This window comes from Oncorhynchus mykiss, chromosome 16 (assembly GCF_013265735.2).
Source record: "Oncorhynchus mykiss isolate Arlee chromosome 16, USDA_OmykA_1.1, whole genome shotgun sequence".
Taxonomy (NCBI): Eukaryota; Metazoa; Chordata; class Actinopteri; order Salmoniformes; family Salmonidae; genus Oncorhynchus; species Oncorhynchus mykiss.
In genome coordinates, this window is record NC_048580.1 from 35,470,017 (window position 1) to 35,486,775 (window position 16,759).

The 16,759-nt window shown below is 43.1% G+C and overlaps 1 protein-coding gene across 10 annotated transcripts in view; it reads right to left on the reverse strand.

The window, feature by feature from the left end:
* Window positions 1-4,157: 4,157 nt before the first annotated feature.
* LOC110491868 (agrin) overlaps window positions 4,158-16,759 on the reverse strand; it is a 519,837-nt gene continuing 507,235 nt past the window's right edge. For 6 of the 10 annotated variants that reach the window (XM_036946758.1, XM_036946756.1, XM_036946757.1 and 3 more), the window contains 4 exons: window positions 13,822-13,854; window positions 10,730-10,954; window positions 10,324-10,427; window positions 4,158-6,678 (listed from right to left, as the gene is read on the reverse strand). In XM_036946758.1, coding sequence (XP_036802653.1) covers window positions 6,509-6,678; window positions 10,324-10,427; window positions 10,730-10,954; window positions 13,822-13,854 — 532 coding nt within the window. In that variant the 3' untranslated portion in view covers window positions 4,158-6,508. The remainder of the gene's footprint in view (window positions 6,679-10,323; window positions 10,428-10,729; window positions 10,955-13,821; window positions 13,855-16,759) is intronic. The other 4 variants (XM_036946760.1, XM_036946761.1, XM_036946765.1 and 1 more) reach the window with 1 other exon arrangement.

The following is a 16,759-nucleotide window of genomic DNA, read 5'->3' on the forward strand; positions in this document are numbered from 1 at the left end:
ATGTTGGTGTGCTGTGCCTTTTTTTCTCCACACATAGTGTTGTGTGTTCCTTCCTTCCAAACAACTCAACAACCATGTACTGATGAACATCAAGGCTTTTAGAGATACTTTGCAACCCTTTTCAGCTTTATGCAAGTCAACAATTCTTAATCTTGGGTCTTCTGAGATCTCTTTTGTTCGAGGCATGGTTCACTTCAGTCAATGCTTCTTGTGAATAGCAAACTCACATTTTGTGAGTGTTTTTCATAGGGCAGGGCAGCTCTAACCAACATCTCCAATCTCGTCTCAATGATTGTACTCCAGGTTAGCTGACTGACAATTAGCTTTTGGAGAAGTCATTAGGGGTTCACATACTTTTTCCAACCTACGCTGTGAATGTTTAAATGATGTATTCAATATAGACAAGAAAAATACAATACTTTGTGTGTTATTAGTTTAAGCACACTGTGTTTGTCTATTGATTGGACTCCAGGTTAGCTGACTCTTGACTCCAATTATCTTTTGGAGAAGTCATTAGCCTAGGGGTTCACATACTTTTTCCAACCTACGCTGTGAATGTTGAAATTATGTATTCAATATAAACAAGAAAAATACAATACTTTGTGTGTTATTAGTTTAAGCCCACTGAGTTTGTCTATTGTTGTGACTTAGATGAAGATCAGATCTATTTTATGACAAATTTATGCAGAAATTCAGATAATTCCAAAGGGTTCACATACTTTTTCTTACCACTGTATTGTGATTCTCACCAACCTTTTTTTCAAAATTGTATTCATATATATTGTTTCGATGTAATTGTTTTACCCCTTCTTCTCACCAATTTCGTGATGGCCAATTGGTAGTTACAGTCTTGTCCCATCGCTGCAACTCCCATACAGACTCGGGAGAGACGAAGTTCAAGAGCCGTGCATTATCCGAAACACTACCCCGCCAAGCCGCACTGCTTCTTGACACAATGCTCGCTTAGCCCGGAAGCAAGACACTCCAATGTGTTGGAAGAAACACTGTACACCTGGCGACCATGTCAGTGTGCATTGTGCCTGGCCTGCCACAGGAGTTGCTTGAGCACAATGGGAGAAGAACAACCCGGCCAGCCTAACCCTCACCTAACTCAGATGACTCTGGGCTAATTGTGCGCCTCGTCATGGGTCTCCCTTTCGCAGCCGGCTGCGACACAGCCTGGGATCGAACCAGGATCTGTAGTGACGCAGCTAGGACTGCGATGCAGTACCGTAGACCGCTGCGCCACTCGGGAGGCCTGATTCTCACAATTCGATATGTATTGCGATTCGATACTGTGATTTTATTGCGGTTTGACATTCCAAGCATATTGCTCAGTACGTGTCTGCTGCAGAGAGACAAGAGAGAACATGAGAAAAGGAGTTCTGATCAGTCAGGGAAATAAGTGCTAAAAACATGTTGGCTCACTATTTTGGCTAACTTAGTTTTTATTTAAAAAATTACACATCGATACTTGGAGTCTAAGTATTGATATAATATCATCCACAATAATAATGTGATGTATCTGTATTGATTGTATTTTTCCTGCATCAATATTGCCTGCTAGCTCTACTAATGATCTGCTGTTAAGAGGGTAACAGAAAACACAGTAAAGTAAAGCACTGTTGACTCAAGAGAGGATGCTAATCCAAATAATCCAAATAATTCTAGGGTAGCTACTGTACAAGTCAAGTAGAATTGAAGTAGGCGACCCACCCCTCACCCACAGATACAAACATTATCAAGGACGCCTTGCTCACCATCTAAGTTAGCAAACGAGTTAACTAGCAAGCTGCCTTGTTGGTTTATAAAAGCCAAAGAAAGCTAAACTCATTTTTTCATGCATTTAAATGGCTAGACAGACAGCTAATGTAGCTATCTAGCCAGACTAATATTGTTAACCAGCTAACCATGAGCTAGCTGGCTTAATAACATGTATTAAATACAGTAAATTAAAAACTTGCCCAAGACAGTTCACAGAATTGTGAATTTAAATAAATATAGGCAATTTATTAATTACTAAATTTAGCTAACAGATAATTCAGCTCTTTAATCCAGAGATTCTTACCTTCACCTTGATTCGACAGACTCATCCAGATCATCATGGCTTAGTGAGTGACGTAAAGCTTGAGACAGGCATCTGTAGTTTGATAGCCTCATGTATGATAGCCTCATTAACAGCAAATTAGCATTTCATTTTTGGGGTTGTAAATACAGGCAAATATCAAAACGTCATGCCAGGGTAAGTCGATATGAAACACAGCCCTTATTTAAAGTGTTCCTAGAATCCCCTATGGAAAAATGAATGGTGAAACGATTGGAACCATTTGACCCCTAGGTTTTACGGGTATTATAATTCATACTGTGGTACTCTATACCGCACCAGTAACACAACACAGTGGGAGTTCTGTTGAATTCAAATGTAATTGATATGTCATTGCTCTTTTAGGGAATTCTAGGGACGGGTCTTAAAGCCAAAATAGATAACTTGAGAGCCATGGAGAAAGGTTTGTTGCATTTTCAATTAACAGAATATTCTCGGAGGACCTGAGCCCTAGGACCATGCCTCAGGACTACCTGGCCTGATGACTCCTTGCTGTCCCCAGTCCACCTGGCCGTGCTGCTGCTCCAGTTTCAACTGTTCTGCCTCTGGCTGTGGAACCCTGACCTGTTCTCCGGACGTGCTGTTTTCAACTCTCTAGAGACAGCAGGAGTGGTAGAGATAGTCTGAATGATCAGCTATGAAAAGCCAACTAACATTTACTTCTGAGGTGCTTACCTGTTGCACCCTCGACAACCACTGTGAATTGTATTATTTGACCCTGCTGGAAAATTTGAACATCTTGGCCATGTTCTGTTATAATCTCCATGCGACACAGCCAGAAGAGGACTCGCCACCCCTCATAGCCTGGTTCCTCTCTAGGTTTCTTCCTAGGTTCTGGCCTTTCTAGGGAGTTTTTCCTAGCCACTGTGCTTCTACACCTGCATTGCTTGCTGTTTGGAGTTTTAGGCTGGGTTTCTGTACAGCACTTTGTGACATCAGCTGATGTAAGAAGGGCTTTATAAATAAACTTGATTTGAATATGCCGTGGACATGTTTGAGGTTGAGTTTACTAACAGAATGTTGAGAATGTATAGAGAGGACACTGTTGTGCAGACCAAGGCTGGGTCCAAATACTTTGAAATGGTTTCCTTTACCCATTTCCACTGTCCTTCCCTCACTCACAGTTAAACTGATAGATCCACTAAAATGGACTACAATGGAATTAGCAGATTTATTGCTATGTGACATCCAGGTTGCCATTGACAGAAAGGTGTGTGGTGGCCTAGCTAGAAACCCCCCTCCCAAAGAGAAAAGATCCCTCTTATCAGAGCTCGGATAATTTCATCATTACTTCACGTTGGACCGCAGAAATCAAACACAGTCTGTTTTTATTTGTGCAGTTATGTCATGAGAAAGGCTCATGGATGAAATTGCTTTTCCCCCCACACATCTCCAGGCACTTTTCCCCCCACTCCATCTCTCTTCTGCTGCTCAGGATATCTACTGAAGGCCCGGCATTGTTGCATAATTCATAAATCTCCTTTGACCTTTGTAAAAATAATAATTTCATAATGTATTCCCTGTTAAAAATAACAAATCTTGAAATGTGCTTAGCTGGCTGGAGGCTTTACACTCTGATGCCAGTCCAAAATCCCACTTGAGTTGAACTCAGAATAATAATGAGATTGGCATTACTGCCTGCCTGTCCATCTAATTTTCTCACCCAAAGCACATGTTGACATTCCAGCTTTACATTAGTCCTGAACTCATAGTTATCTGTGGAGGTACTCGTATGTTAGATGTGTGCCCTACACGAGTTCTCATTAAGCTATGGCTTGAATTATAAAGGCCCCAGTTCATACTGCACAGACAACTCCTAATTTATATTTATAATTCAACCATCCAAGAGTAACTACATAAGGTTTGTTAGGAGTCATTAACACTTTAATAAGCATGAGTAAAATTTATGTTATTGACATACCGTGTGCAGTAAGCGTCGATCAATGTTTAGGTAGTGCTTATAATGCCGTTATGCATTGCTTATGAAGCCGTTAAGTAATCCTTATGTTGTTTCGACGGAAGGAGATGGATTCCACGGAGACAGGCGACAGAGTCAGGTCTGTTTGACATTTTATTTCATGGTGGTAGGAACAAAAGACAAAGGTAATAAAGTTAGTAATGGTCAGGTCATGCCACTCTTACTCGGTGCACTGCCCTTCAGGAGCGTCTAAATCAAACAGTAGTTTAGAGGCCAGTCGATAGGGGAATCCACATGAAGACATAAAGGAACAGAAAATAGATTCAAACAGTAAATAGTACCTTTTCTGTAAAAGCCAGAGGCAGACATTTTTGAGGCTCTCCGATGACTTGTATGAGTATTATTATGAATTTAATTATTACATATTAATTTACACCATGGGGTTGATGAGGCTAGGATGCTGGCTAAAATAAGAGCACAATGACTTTGTCAACCGGTGAGCCGTTGAACTGTTTTAAGGCAATTCATAGACAGTTGCAACTACCCCGACATTAGATTGTGCCCGTCTTACTCTTGAGCCAGTGTCACTTCTGAGTGTCAATAACACAGGACACATTCCACAACTACTGGAATAGGTCCAATTCAACAGTAATACAACATAGAAATGCAGTGGTGTAGACCATACATAAGCACACACGGTTACTGGTCTTAGCTTTGGAAACTAGTCCTTGATTTGACTCAAAAGTCATATGCTTCAATGCTCTTCCCCTTCCCTTTCCTTCCCCATTGACATAAGAACATAATTATTGTGTGTAGTGAACAGACAAGTCAGACTTCTTGGTTCCAGTGTATAGTACTAAAAACATAACCTCCACAGTTTTACACAATGCTAAATTTACACGTACAAAATGGCCGCCTTTGTTTCAGAAGGGGGAAATATGAAGTGAACAATATTGCCAAGTATCTTATGTATCAAAACAGAGTGGGTTTATGCCAGTTTTTGGATGTTGCAGAATTCATCTTAATACAAACCCATGTATTAGTATGTTTATTTGCAATTGCAATTATGTTTGCGATTTTTCTTTACATTTTGCCGCCCAATATCCCAACTTATCACATTATCCCCTTTCCAACAGCAAGAGTTTATGTTATTTTAATGCAAGAGTATAAACCAGTTTTCCTTTCAATTTGAGACATTTTTTTTTACTCTGAAGTTTGAAAGATTGAAGAATTTTATTGATGACTGAACATTCCATGACTGAGCATTGAAGGGTCCCACTGCCCACCTGGTATGACATCTCTCCTCTTCCTCTATTTAGCCTTATCTTACAGCTCCTCCATCAGGCCAGATGTGGTAAAAACAACAACTTGTTCTCTTACACCATCAAAAAAGGACCCAGCCAAATGAAATAGTTCTACAAGCTCAGTGAAATCAGGTGAGAGTAAAATAATCCACTTGACCGCTGACACGTTCGCCTCAGAAAATGAAAAGATCTGGCAAAACTAAAACAAAACAAAATCAACATCGCAGAAACCGCATGCAACTAGTGGTCATTGTTAGCTTTACTGATTGCAAAATAGAATATGCACAATACATGAGAAGCACAATACATGAGAAGAGAACCAATCTTACATATTCACAGTCTCAGGTATTTATATACTCTATATTTATTACATTTATTTATGTAAATTATTATTACATTTCTTGATTAATGGATGTTTTGAAATTATGATATGTAAGTTGTTCTGGAATGCATGGCACTTCGTCTTTGTTCAAAAATGAGACTTAGTCATTGGTTCAGAGCCAACTGAGAGTATTTGCGCTGTATGAGGAGTTAGAAGAGTTTGATCAGGCGGTTTCCGAAACTCAGTCTTAACTAATATGGAATAAACTTGTGTCCTATCAGGGGCAAGCAGAGGGTTCTATGAAACCAGAGTTGTGTTCATGAGGCACCAATAAGACAGGCTTGTTTTCGTTGCAAAATGTTGTAAAACATTTTGTAACAGTGTGCTCTAATGAACATGACACAGGTATCTGCAGTATGTCTACTGCATTTGCCTCACACGGGAATGTTTGTATGTAGAGTTAGGGTTATGTCTATAGGCTGTGTTGGGTGGTAGTGACTGATATGACACCAAGACGAGGCAATAATAGAGAGGACCAATGTGGTTCACCAGTGTTCAAGCAATGCGCGTTTGTTTGAAAATAACAAATACAATTAATGCAACTTTCGCTTGTCTTGCAACGCCACACAAATGTACGCATATACGCAAGGTATTTACACCGGCCTTTCAGGAGGGGGATAATGAATGAACGGGAGGCGTAGATAAACAAACAAAAAAAATACAGTATAACAAAACAAAATAAAACAAATTTAAACGATGTATTATTTTTTTCCAATATAAAAAGCGATGACAATTATACAAAAATAGAACTTAATTACAGCATTAGACATGTAGTTTATGAAGGGGGTGGTTTAGCCAGGCTATTTTTTGTCCTCAGCGGCAGAACAGTGTAATATTTTTGGGCTATTGAGGGCGTCCTCCACCAGGTGAAGCCCCATGCCGTCCACCACCACATTCTTTACACAGCCAACGAAGCCCGTGCTGTAGGCCTTAGGCAGCCTGTGGGCCACCATCAACTCCTCCAAGCCACCTGGAGACAGAACGAGAGAGAGAGAAGGGAAGAGAAGGAGGGCGCTTTAGAACAGTGTCTGAGGTGCATGGACAGACACACAACAAATGCATGCACCCCAGCACTCCCACAGATTGAGGTCACGTCCTTGCATCTCCCATAAAGCAGCATGTGTCCTGCCACAAAGGATAACTAACTGCTGTAAAGTACTGTGTGATGTTGACACTGGCAGTAGATGATGAGAGAGAGACATGTAGCTCTGGTGAACAGGAACGAACTGCATATCAAACAGGTGGTCCTTTCTGGAGGCCTGCTCGAGCAGTACAGTCACTAGAAATCACCATTCACTCCAAGGGGAGCCCGTCTTCTGATAGATTCACCTGGATTTATCTTTCTCTCGTTTTCTGTCTCTCATTCATTCCAAGGGGAGCCCGTCTTCTGATAATTCACCTGGATTTATCTTTCTCTCGTTTTCTGTTTCTCATTCTCTATCAAACACTTTCACACACTCTTTGCCTATATCTCTTTCCCTCTCAAAGACACTATTTTCCACTTATTTCCTTTCTCTTCCCTCTCCTGCTTTTGTCCCTGTTTCATCTGCTGCCCCGAGTTGGCCTTTCCGTCAAGCTCTTTCCCCCTTCTCTCTGTCCCCTCTAATCGGATTGCGTGCCTCTGAATCGGGGATCGACAGGGCTAATTTTATGCGAGTAAAAGATTAATTAATGATGAGCAGTGAAAGAGAAGGATTTAAAAGCGAGGAGCTGCTTGATGTGAGGCCTGCTGAAAGGATAATGTATTCTAGCTGTGGGGCGTGCTCGGCACCTGTTTGGAACCGCAGCGGTGTGTATGTGTGGTGTGTCAGTGTGTGTGTGCGTGTGTGTGTGAGAAAGAGAGGGATTATGTGTGTCCTTCCACCTGCTGGCTCTCCTAACTCAAAACACCCACACATACCTTCCCAACACCTTACACGACCAAATGCATTTCAAGGAAAAAAAATTCTACCAGCGCCATTTCCCCAGAATATTCAATCTATCAGCGTGTGCTACTTCAAAAGCCATTTCGCTGAGCGAAGTTCAGGTCAAATGGAACTCAAAAAGATAACAGGCAGACTTCTTTGGTCGTTTCAAATTCCAGAGAAAAGAAAACTTTTGAGTTTAGTCAGATTGCTTTTCATTTCTCAAATCAATACCAGAATAGAGTTGGACACTCTTTCCAGACCGTCATCTTACATTTATGACCAATTATTTTCATGCCAGCGAGTTCTCTCACATCCACTGCAATGCATAGTGAGCGCATTCCTCATTTCTGGCACACACCTACCATTGTTACAGATGGAAATGTACTGTGTGTGTCAAATTTCAGGTTAACCCTATGTGTTGCTCAACAGTACCTTGGTCACTAGTCCATGTCCGTTACACTATCAGAGGGAAGTTAGACCAAGTATTATCAGCGTTTACTCACTTGCTGTTTCTAAAAACAACATTTTAGTGTCTGACGGATTGATGTATGGAGGACTCATGACTGCATGGCCAGGCACGACTCCAACACCATCATCATGTTTTCCGATGACACAACAGTGGCAGCCCTGATCACCTGGTATGGCAACTGCTCGGCCTCCGAGCGCAAGGCACTACAGAGGGTAGTGTGATTGGTCTAGTATATCACTGGGGCCAAGCTTCTTTCCATCCAGGACCTCTAAACCAGGCGGTGTCAGAGGATGGCCCTAAACATTTTCAAAGACTCCAGCCCTCTAGTCATAGAGTGTTCTCTCTGCTGCTGCATGGCAAGCAGTACCAGAGCACAGAGTCTAAGTCCAAAAGTATTCTCAACAGCTTCTACCCCAAAGCCATAAGGCTCCTGAACAGCAAATCAAAGGGCTTCCCAGACGATTTGCATTGCCCCCTATCTTTTATGCTGCTGCTCTGTTTATTATCTATGCATTGTCACTTTAACTCTACCTACATGAACATATTACCTCCATTACCTTGACTAACCGGTGCCCCCGCACATTGACTCTGTACCGGTACCCCCTGTATATAGCCTCGCTATTGTTATTTTACTGCTGCTGTGTAATTATTTGTTACTTTTATTTTTCTATTTACAGTTGAATTTGGAAGTTTACATACACCTTAGCCAAATACATTTAAACTCAGTTTTTCACAATTCCTGACATTTAATCCTAGCAAAAATTCCCTGTCTTTGGTCAGTTAGGATCACCACTTTATTTTAAGAATATGAAATGTCAGAATAATAGTAGAGTGATTTATTTCAGCTTTTATTTCTTTTATCACATTCCCAGTGGGTCAGTTTACATACACTCAAATAGTATTTGGTAGCATTGCCTTTAAATTGTTTAACCTGGGTCAAATGTTTCAGGTAGCCTTCCACAAGCTTCCCACAGTAATGTGGATGAATTTTGGCCCATTCCTCCTGACAGAGCTGGTGTAACTGAGGCAGGTTTGTAGGCCTCCTTGTTCGCACACTTTCAGTTCTGCCCACAAATGTTCTATAGGATTGAGGTCAGGGCTTTGTGATGGCCACTCCAATACCTTGACTCTGTTGTCCTTCAGCTATTTTGCCACAACTTTGGAAGTATGCTTGGGGTCATTGTCCATTTGGAAGACCCATTTGCAACCAAGCTTTAACTTCCTGACTGATGTCTTGAGATGTTGCTTCAATATATCCACATAATTTCCCCTCTTCATTATTTTGTGAAGTCCACCAGTCCCTCCTGCAGCAAAGCACCCCCACAACATGATGCTGCCACCCCTGTGCTTCATGGTTAGGATGGTGTCCTTCAACTTGCAAGCCTCCTCCTTTTTCCTCCAAACATAGCAATGGTCATTATGGCCAAACAGTTCTATTTTCATTTCATCAGACCAGAGGACATTTCTCCAAAAAGTACAATCTTTGTCCCAATGTGCAGTTGCAAACCGTAGTCTGGCTTTTTTATAGCAGTTTTGGAGCAGTGGCTTCTTCCTTGCTGAGCGGTCTTTCAGGTTATGTCGATATGGGACTCGTTTTACTGCGGATATAGATACTTTTGATTTTCCCATGATGTCAAGCAAAGAGGCACTGAGTTTGAGGGTAGGCCTTGAAATACATTCACATGTACACCTCCAATTGACTCAAATGATGTCAATTAGCCTATCAGAAGCTTCTAAAGCCATGACATCATTTTCTGGAATTTTCCAAGCTGTTTAAAGGCACAGTCACCTTAGTGTATGTAAACTTCTGACTCACTGGAATTGTGATACAGTGAATTATACGTGAAATAATCTGTCCGTATACAATTGTTGGAAAAATTACTTATGTCATGCACAAAGTAGGTGTCCTAACCGACTTGCCACAACTGTAGTTTGTTAACAAGAAATTTGTGGAATGGTTGAAAAACTAGTTTTAATGACTCCAACCTAAGTGTATGTAAACTTCCGACTTCAACTGTATCTATTTTTTACTTAACACTTTGTTTCCTTAAAACTGCATTGTTGGTTAAGGGCGCATGCGACAAATAAACATTTATTTGATTTGTCTGTCTGTCGTGTGTCTGCATGTGTGCATTCCCATCTGGGTGTGTGTATGTTTGTACACCTGTGTCTGCCTCTGTGTGTCTGTTTCACTGTGTGTTAAACCTAAGACCTGTTGCGGGCTTATTAATCCACCTACCCAACCAGAGAGCTCCGTCTGTGTCCAGCTGAGTGGCTGTCAGGGGCGACGATCCCGTGACTGCTGCCTCGTTGCCCACCTGGAGAGATCCGTCCCTACGTGCTCTGAGAGAGGAGGGGGCAGAAAGGGGGAAGGTAGAGGGAGAGGTGGGAGATAGGGAGAGAAAGAGGGAGTTGTTTACTGGCTTGTAGTAAAAATCAAGTCAGATGGCTATGTGCTTAGCAGGTGATTGAGCGAAGGGGGAGAGAGTGAGTGCATCCGATATCACTAATATAAATATTCACTTAGGGCTAAATCCTAACTTCCACCCAAGTCAAAGTTAGTCAAGTTGAAGTTAGGATTTACGCTAAAGCAAAATCACAAATACAAGCTATCCTGTTGAATGTCCCGTTAGCCGTCGCCTTACCTGCTGGCCTTGACGCAGATCCAACTGTTAGTGTTGACGCGCACCGTCGAGTGAAGCACCACAGGCTTGGAGCCCAGGTCATAGGTCATCTGCACGCGGCCATCCACAATGGCCAGGGCGATATAGTCAGAGCGCTCCACGCCCTTGCCGCTCCACAGCACCAGGCCCTGTGTGGCCTCCGTCTTGATGCTCAGCTCAAATTTGTTCACTAGCAGGGCCTTCTCACTGCAGGGCAGGGGGAGGAGATTTAGAATGACTTATATTATTGGAGAGCAGAGTAAGTGAGGTGATTGTGAACTGTGAAGTAGTCAACGTTTGCATACTGGCTGTGTTGCTTGTACGTATGAACCCCAGAGAGGTGATTCAAGGTTGATAGTGATGGGATGCATTCTAAATGGTTACCAGTGATGGCTGTGTCCCAATACACTTCACTGGTTTCCTAATTCCTTGTCTAGCTTCCTTCATGACAACTGATCTGAAAGCACTTGAGAGGGTCATGTGAGAAACCTCTCAGGCTCTCTCTCTCTCTCTCTCTCTCTCTCTCTCTCTCTCTCTCTCTCTCTCTCTCTCTCTCTCTCTCTCTCTCTCTCTCTCTCTCTCTCTCTCTCTCTCTCGCTCTCTCTCTCTCTCTCTCTCTCTCTCTCTCTCTCTCTCTCTCTCTCTCTCTCTCTCTCTCTCTCTCTCTCTCTCTCTCTCTCTCTCTCTCTCTCTTTCTCTCTCTCTCTCTCTCTCTCTCTCTCTCTCTCTCTCTCTCTCTCTCTCTCTCTCTCTCTCTCTCTCTCTGTCTCTCGTTAGGTGGTGGTTGTTGAGGCGGGGGACTGAGGCAGGATTCTGGGGGGTTCGGTGCTGTTTGATCTCAGTCTCTGGACTGCCTGTGCTGCGGGGGAGTCAGGGAGCTGGGGAGAGGGGTGGAGACTGGGACATCCTGGGCCTTCCTATGGGGAGCGCTGCATCTCACTGCCACAGCTGTCTCTACTCTGTGAGTGGGCTGCTGCTCAGAGCCTAGCTGGTGTGGTGGTTTGCATATATATACACACACACACACACACACACACACACACACATCCATGTATGCACACATGCACACAGCTCCATTTGGTACAGACCTCAAACAAAAAGACTCCAGAAAGGAAGCTATTTTTAAACAGCTCCTTTATTCTCCATTGTTTCCTTCAAGAGATGGATATCAAGAGAATCATGCCTATGTGTTTGTGGTGTGTGTGTCACTAATCGGTATCGCTGTAATGTACTGTGAAGTCGACAAGGTACAACAACTTTTTTTTTTGACAAACAGGCAAAGCACACAGAACAGAGAGCACACAACACAACACAGAACAGAGAGCACACAACACAACACAGAACAGAGAGCACACAACACAACACAGAACAGAGAGCACACAACACAGAACAGAGAGCACACAACACAGAACAGAGAGCACACAACACAGAACAGAGAGCACACAACACAACACAAAACCCAGATCACACAAGACAGACATGACATGTACACGACACGAGTCTGCTCAGCAAACAGACAGAGTCTTATGGGAGCACAGGGGGTTATCCACAAACGGGCAGAAGGAGAGGAGAAAAGGAAGAAAAGAGAAAATGACCCTTGACTACGTATAAATAAAGTTGATTTGATCCTCTCATTGGGCCGGCCAAAAGTGGTGCTACTGCTAATGAGCTAACGGTGGTGAAGAGACTGGACGGATTGTTTAAACGGAATAATTTTTTAAGGCTTTTCATTTAGTTTCTGTTCAGGTATGGCCAACCGAACTTGACGCATGTTTAGTATTCGACCCAGCAGAGAGGAAGGAGTGAAACGTTTCTACATTTGGATTTGAGATTTCCAAAGCATAACTAATCTTTCTAAAATACACCATTTAAATTCACTCAAGCACAAATGCACAAAACAGAATGACTAATGAATTTAGAGTCATAGAAATCCTTTAGACAAACAGTAACAAAACACATACAATATTTGGACTCCTTTCCCCTTGCCTGGGTAGGAGGTTCAATAAATCCTCAACAGCCTGGGTAGGAGGTTCAATAAATCCTCAACAGCCTGGGTAGGAGGTTCAATAAATCCTCAACAGCCTGGGTAGGAGGTTCAATAAATCCTCAACAGCCTGGGTTATGAGGTTCAATAAATCCTCAACAGCCTGGGTAGGAGGTTCAATAAATCCTCAACAGCCTGGGTTATGAGGTTCAATAAATCCTCAACAGCCTGGGTAGGAGGTTCAATAAATCCTCAACAGCCTGGTTATGAGGTTGAATAAATCCTCAACAGGATGGATTTTCAGAAAGAATAAGGTCCTCAGACTAAGGATATATTATACTGTATTTATACTATACTGACTAGTCTTAATTATGTCTCGGACTCCTGGTTGCATAATACATTTCCAAGAAGGGACAACGTTTGAATTTAACTGAATTAAGAATTTGATGTGAAACAATACATGATTTCAAATGCAACCAAGTTGTCTTACTTTGGGGTTTACTTACTGGATTTGATTAATATTATGGAGTAGCGTCTTCTATGCTTCTTTTATTCCTTTTTGAATAAGTCTGAAAAAGGGCTGTGCACCCCATTGCCTTTAGGTGGGAGAAGTAAACAGAGCATTGCTAAACTTGTAAGGAAAACATTGCATAGAGATTGCAAGGTTGGATGGCTCGTTTGGCTGCTAGGGCTAGATATGATTGGGGACTGAGCTCTGCTGTCTTAATAGACCCGGGTGCGATTGCAACAGCTTATGGGGATCCAGATAAACAAATTACAATATAATACTGTCTCTATACGTGGCCCAGTATATAGGTAAGTATAGAGAAGTCTGGCCCTCCAATAATTTCTCTATGGGTCCCAGTGTACAGAGTAGTGTGGCCCTATTATACTTCTCTAAATGGGGCCGAGAGTATTGAACTGTGGCTCTCCAATACTGTTTCTATGGGGCACTTTCTGACCCTTGAGTAGTGAGAAGTTAGGCTGCCAACCTGAGGGGGGTTGTGTCGGGGTGGGATGCAGAAGGGTGGGGAGGCAGCATGCTAGCGATTGGTTGGACAGCGCTGGCTACAGGCTCCAGGACACTCACCTCTGTTCCGACGGGTTCTCCAGTGACTCTGGACTTTAAGGGAGCAGGGGAGAGAATGGAAGGGCGTGCAATAAGCGGACGGAGGGAGGTGGAAGGAGGACCCACAAGGAACCTTACAGGGTGATGTACTATATAGCATCGTCCAGCATAGACAAGAGCCTCAGTGATCAGGGAGATGTGTTGAACAGAGTAAGTTGTTGCCCGGGAGATGGGAAAACATGTCTAGCTACCTTCCATGGTCCATACTAGCATACTAGCCAATGCATTACTACATTCTAGGTAGTATGAACACAGGAAATAGAACACATTATGAGTTTGGCTCTGGAGCTGTGATCACAGAATCATGGCTCTCTCTGGATATTATGTTCCCATCCATACAGCCAGCTGGGTTCTCAGTACATTGTGCTGATAGAGAACTCTCTGGGAAGAAGAAAGGCGGAGGGGTATGTTTCATGATTAACTACTCATGGTGTGATTGTGGGAACGTACAGGAACTCAAGTCCTTTTGTTCACCGACCTAGAATACCTCACAATCAATGCCGACCGCATTACCTCCTTAGAATTTTCTTTGGTTATCGTCACAGCCGTGTAAATTCCCCCTCTAGCCGATACATGACAGCTCTCAAAGAACTACACTGGACCATGTGCAAACTGGAAACTGCATAACCTGGGGGACATTTATTAAAGCTGGGAATTTGAATAAAGCAAATCTGAGGAAAACACTACCGAAGTTTTACCAACACATTGCCTGCAGAAATCCTCTCCCTTCCAGGATGGCTACAAGGCTCTCCCCTCAACTCCCTTCGGCAACTCCCTTTCGCTCCTCCCTCCCTATAAGCAGAAACTCAAACAGGAAATACCTGTGCTAAGGTTTATTCAATGCTGCTCTGACCAAGACTGTTTTGATCACGCGGACTGGGACATGTTCCGGGTTGCTTCTAGAATAACATTGACGTGTACACTGACAAGGTGACTGAGTTCATCAAGAAGTGTATGGGGGATTTTGTTCCCACTGTGACCACTGCATTTAACCACAGCAAGGTGACTGGGAATATGGTAGGTTATAAACAGTCCAGTTATGCCCTCCGTAAGGCAATCAAACAGGCAGAACGTTAGTACAGAGACTAAGTGGAGTTGCAATTTAACGGCTCAGACACAAGATGTATGTGGCAGGGACTCCAAAAAATAATGTATTATAAAGAGAAAACCAGCCACACCGCGGACAGCATGTTAACCCTTGAAAGGCTGCCAGCCCAGATGGCATCCCGAGCCGCATCCTCAGAGCAGGCGCAGACCTGCTAGCTGGAGTGTTTATGGACATATTCAACCTCTTCCTATCTCAGTCTGCTGTCCCCATATGCTTCAAGATGTCCACCATTGTATCTGTTCCCAAGAAAGCTAAGGTAACTGAACTAAATGACTATCGCCCCGTAGCACACTTCCGTCATCATGAAGTGCTTTGAGAGACTAGTTAAGGATCATGTCACCTTCACCGACAGCCTAGACCCACTACAATTTACATATTGCCCCAATAGATTTACGGATGATGCCATCGCACTACACACTGCCCTATCCCATCTTACCTAATGTATGTAAGAATACTGATCATTGACTACAGCTCAGCCTTCAACACCATAGTATCCTCCGAGCTCATCATTAAGCTCAGGGTCCTGGGTCTGAACCCCGCCCTGTGGAACTGGATCCTGGACTTCCTGACAGGCTGCCCCCCCAGGTGGTGAAGGTAGGCAACAACACCTCCACTACACTGAACCTCAACACAGGGGCCCCACAAAGATGCGTCCTCAGCCTCGTTCTGTACTTCCCTCGTTTACCCATGACTGCGTGGCCACGCCTCCAACTCAACAATCAAGTTTGCAGGCGACACAAAAGTGTTAGGCCTGATTGCCAACAATGACAAGATGGCCTTACAGGGAGGAGCTGGCCCTGGTGGAGTGGTGCCAGGAAAAGTGGAATTCTGGAGATGTCATATTTTTGTTTTTATATACTCCTGACTCGGACAATGCTCGTCCAATTATTTCTGTTTTTTAATTCTATTATTTTAGATTTCTGTGTACTGTTGTGTATTGTTAGATACTGCTGAACTGTTGAAGCTAGGAACACAAGCATTTCGCTTGTGTATGCGACCAATACAATTTGATTTGATCAGAGACACTGTAGCCCTGGTCCAGGAGCAGTAAAGCAACACAATGAGGACCACTGGGACTCTTAAGGGGAGGGCTGGGCAACAATGTCATGATTTTATGATTAATTTGCCAAACCATTTTTCTTTTGGGGATAATAACATTTTCCACTACTATAACTGAGTCTGATGACAGTGCTGTGTGTGTGTGTGTGTGTAGTGGCTATTATCAACTTCCTTGAGAGAAGGAAGCACCAAATGAGAAAAATGGGGAAATCGACAAAAATGGGGTCAAATATTGTATTACCAGAGACAGGGCCCTATATGATTTGGTTGCTCCAATATTGGGGCGTGAGGAAATTGACCCAAGCTTTCAGAAGAGGAATGAAGACCGATCTAGGCTACAGTAAATAGTAACAGCATCATTAGCCCAGGGTGATACAGCGCTGGTCTGTGTGTTGTAATAACATTGCTATAACATTCCTCTGAGGAATTAATTGATCAATTTATGAATCTCTGTTAAACACCAGATCATGTTGAATCGATGACACTCGCTCGGAGAGATTGGGCTGGCTCTGGTTTGGACCATAATCGCGCCCCTCGCTCTTACAGGAAGTGACAATTATTAAAGCTCCTCTGGCCAGTCCGGCTCGAAGGACCATGATTATCACTCTAACGCAGGGTTGGCCAAACTCCAAGAGGTGCACGTCTAGTTTTTAGCATAGCACTACAAAGCTGATTCAAATAATCATAAAGCTTTGATCATTGGGAAATGCTGTCCTGATGGATTTTGATACC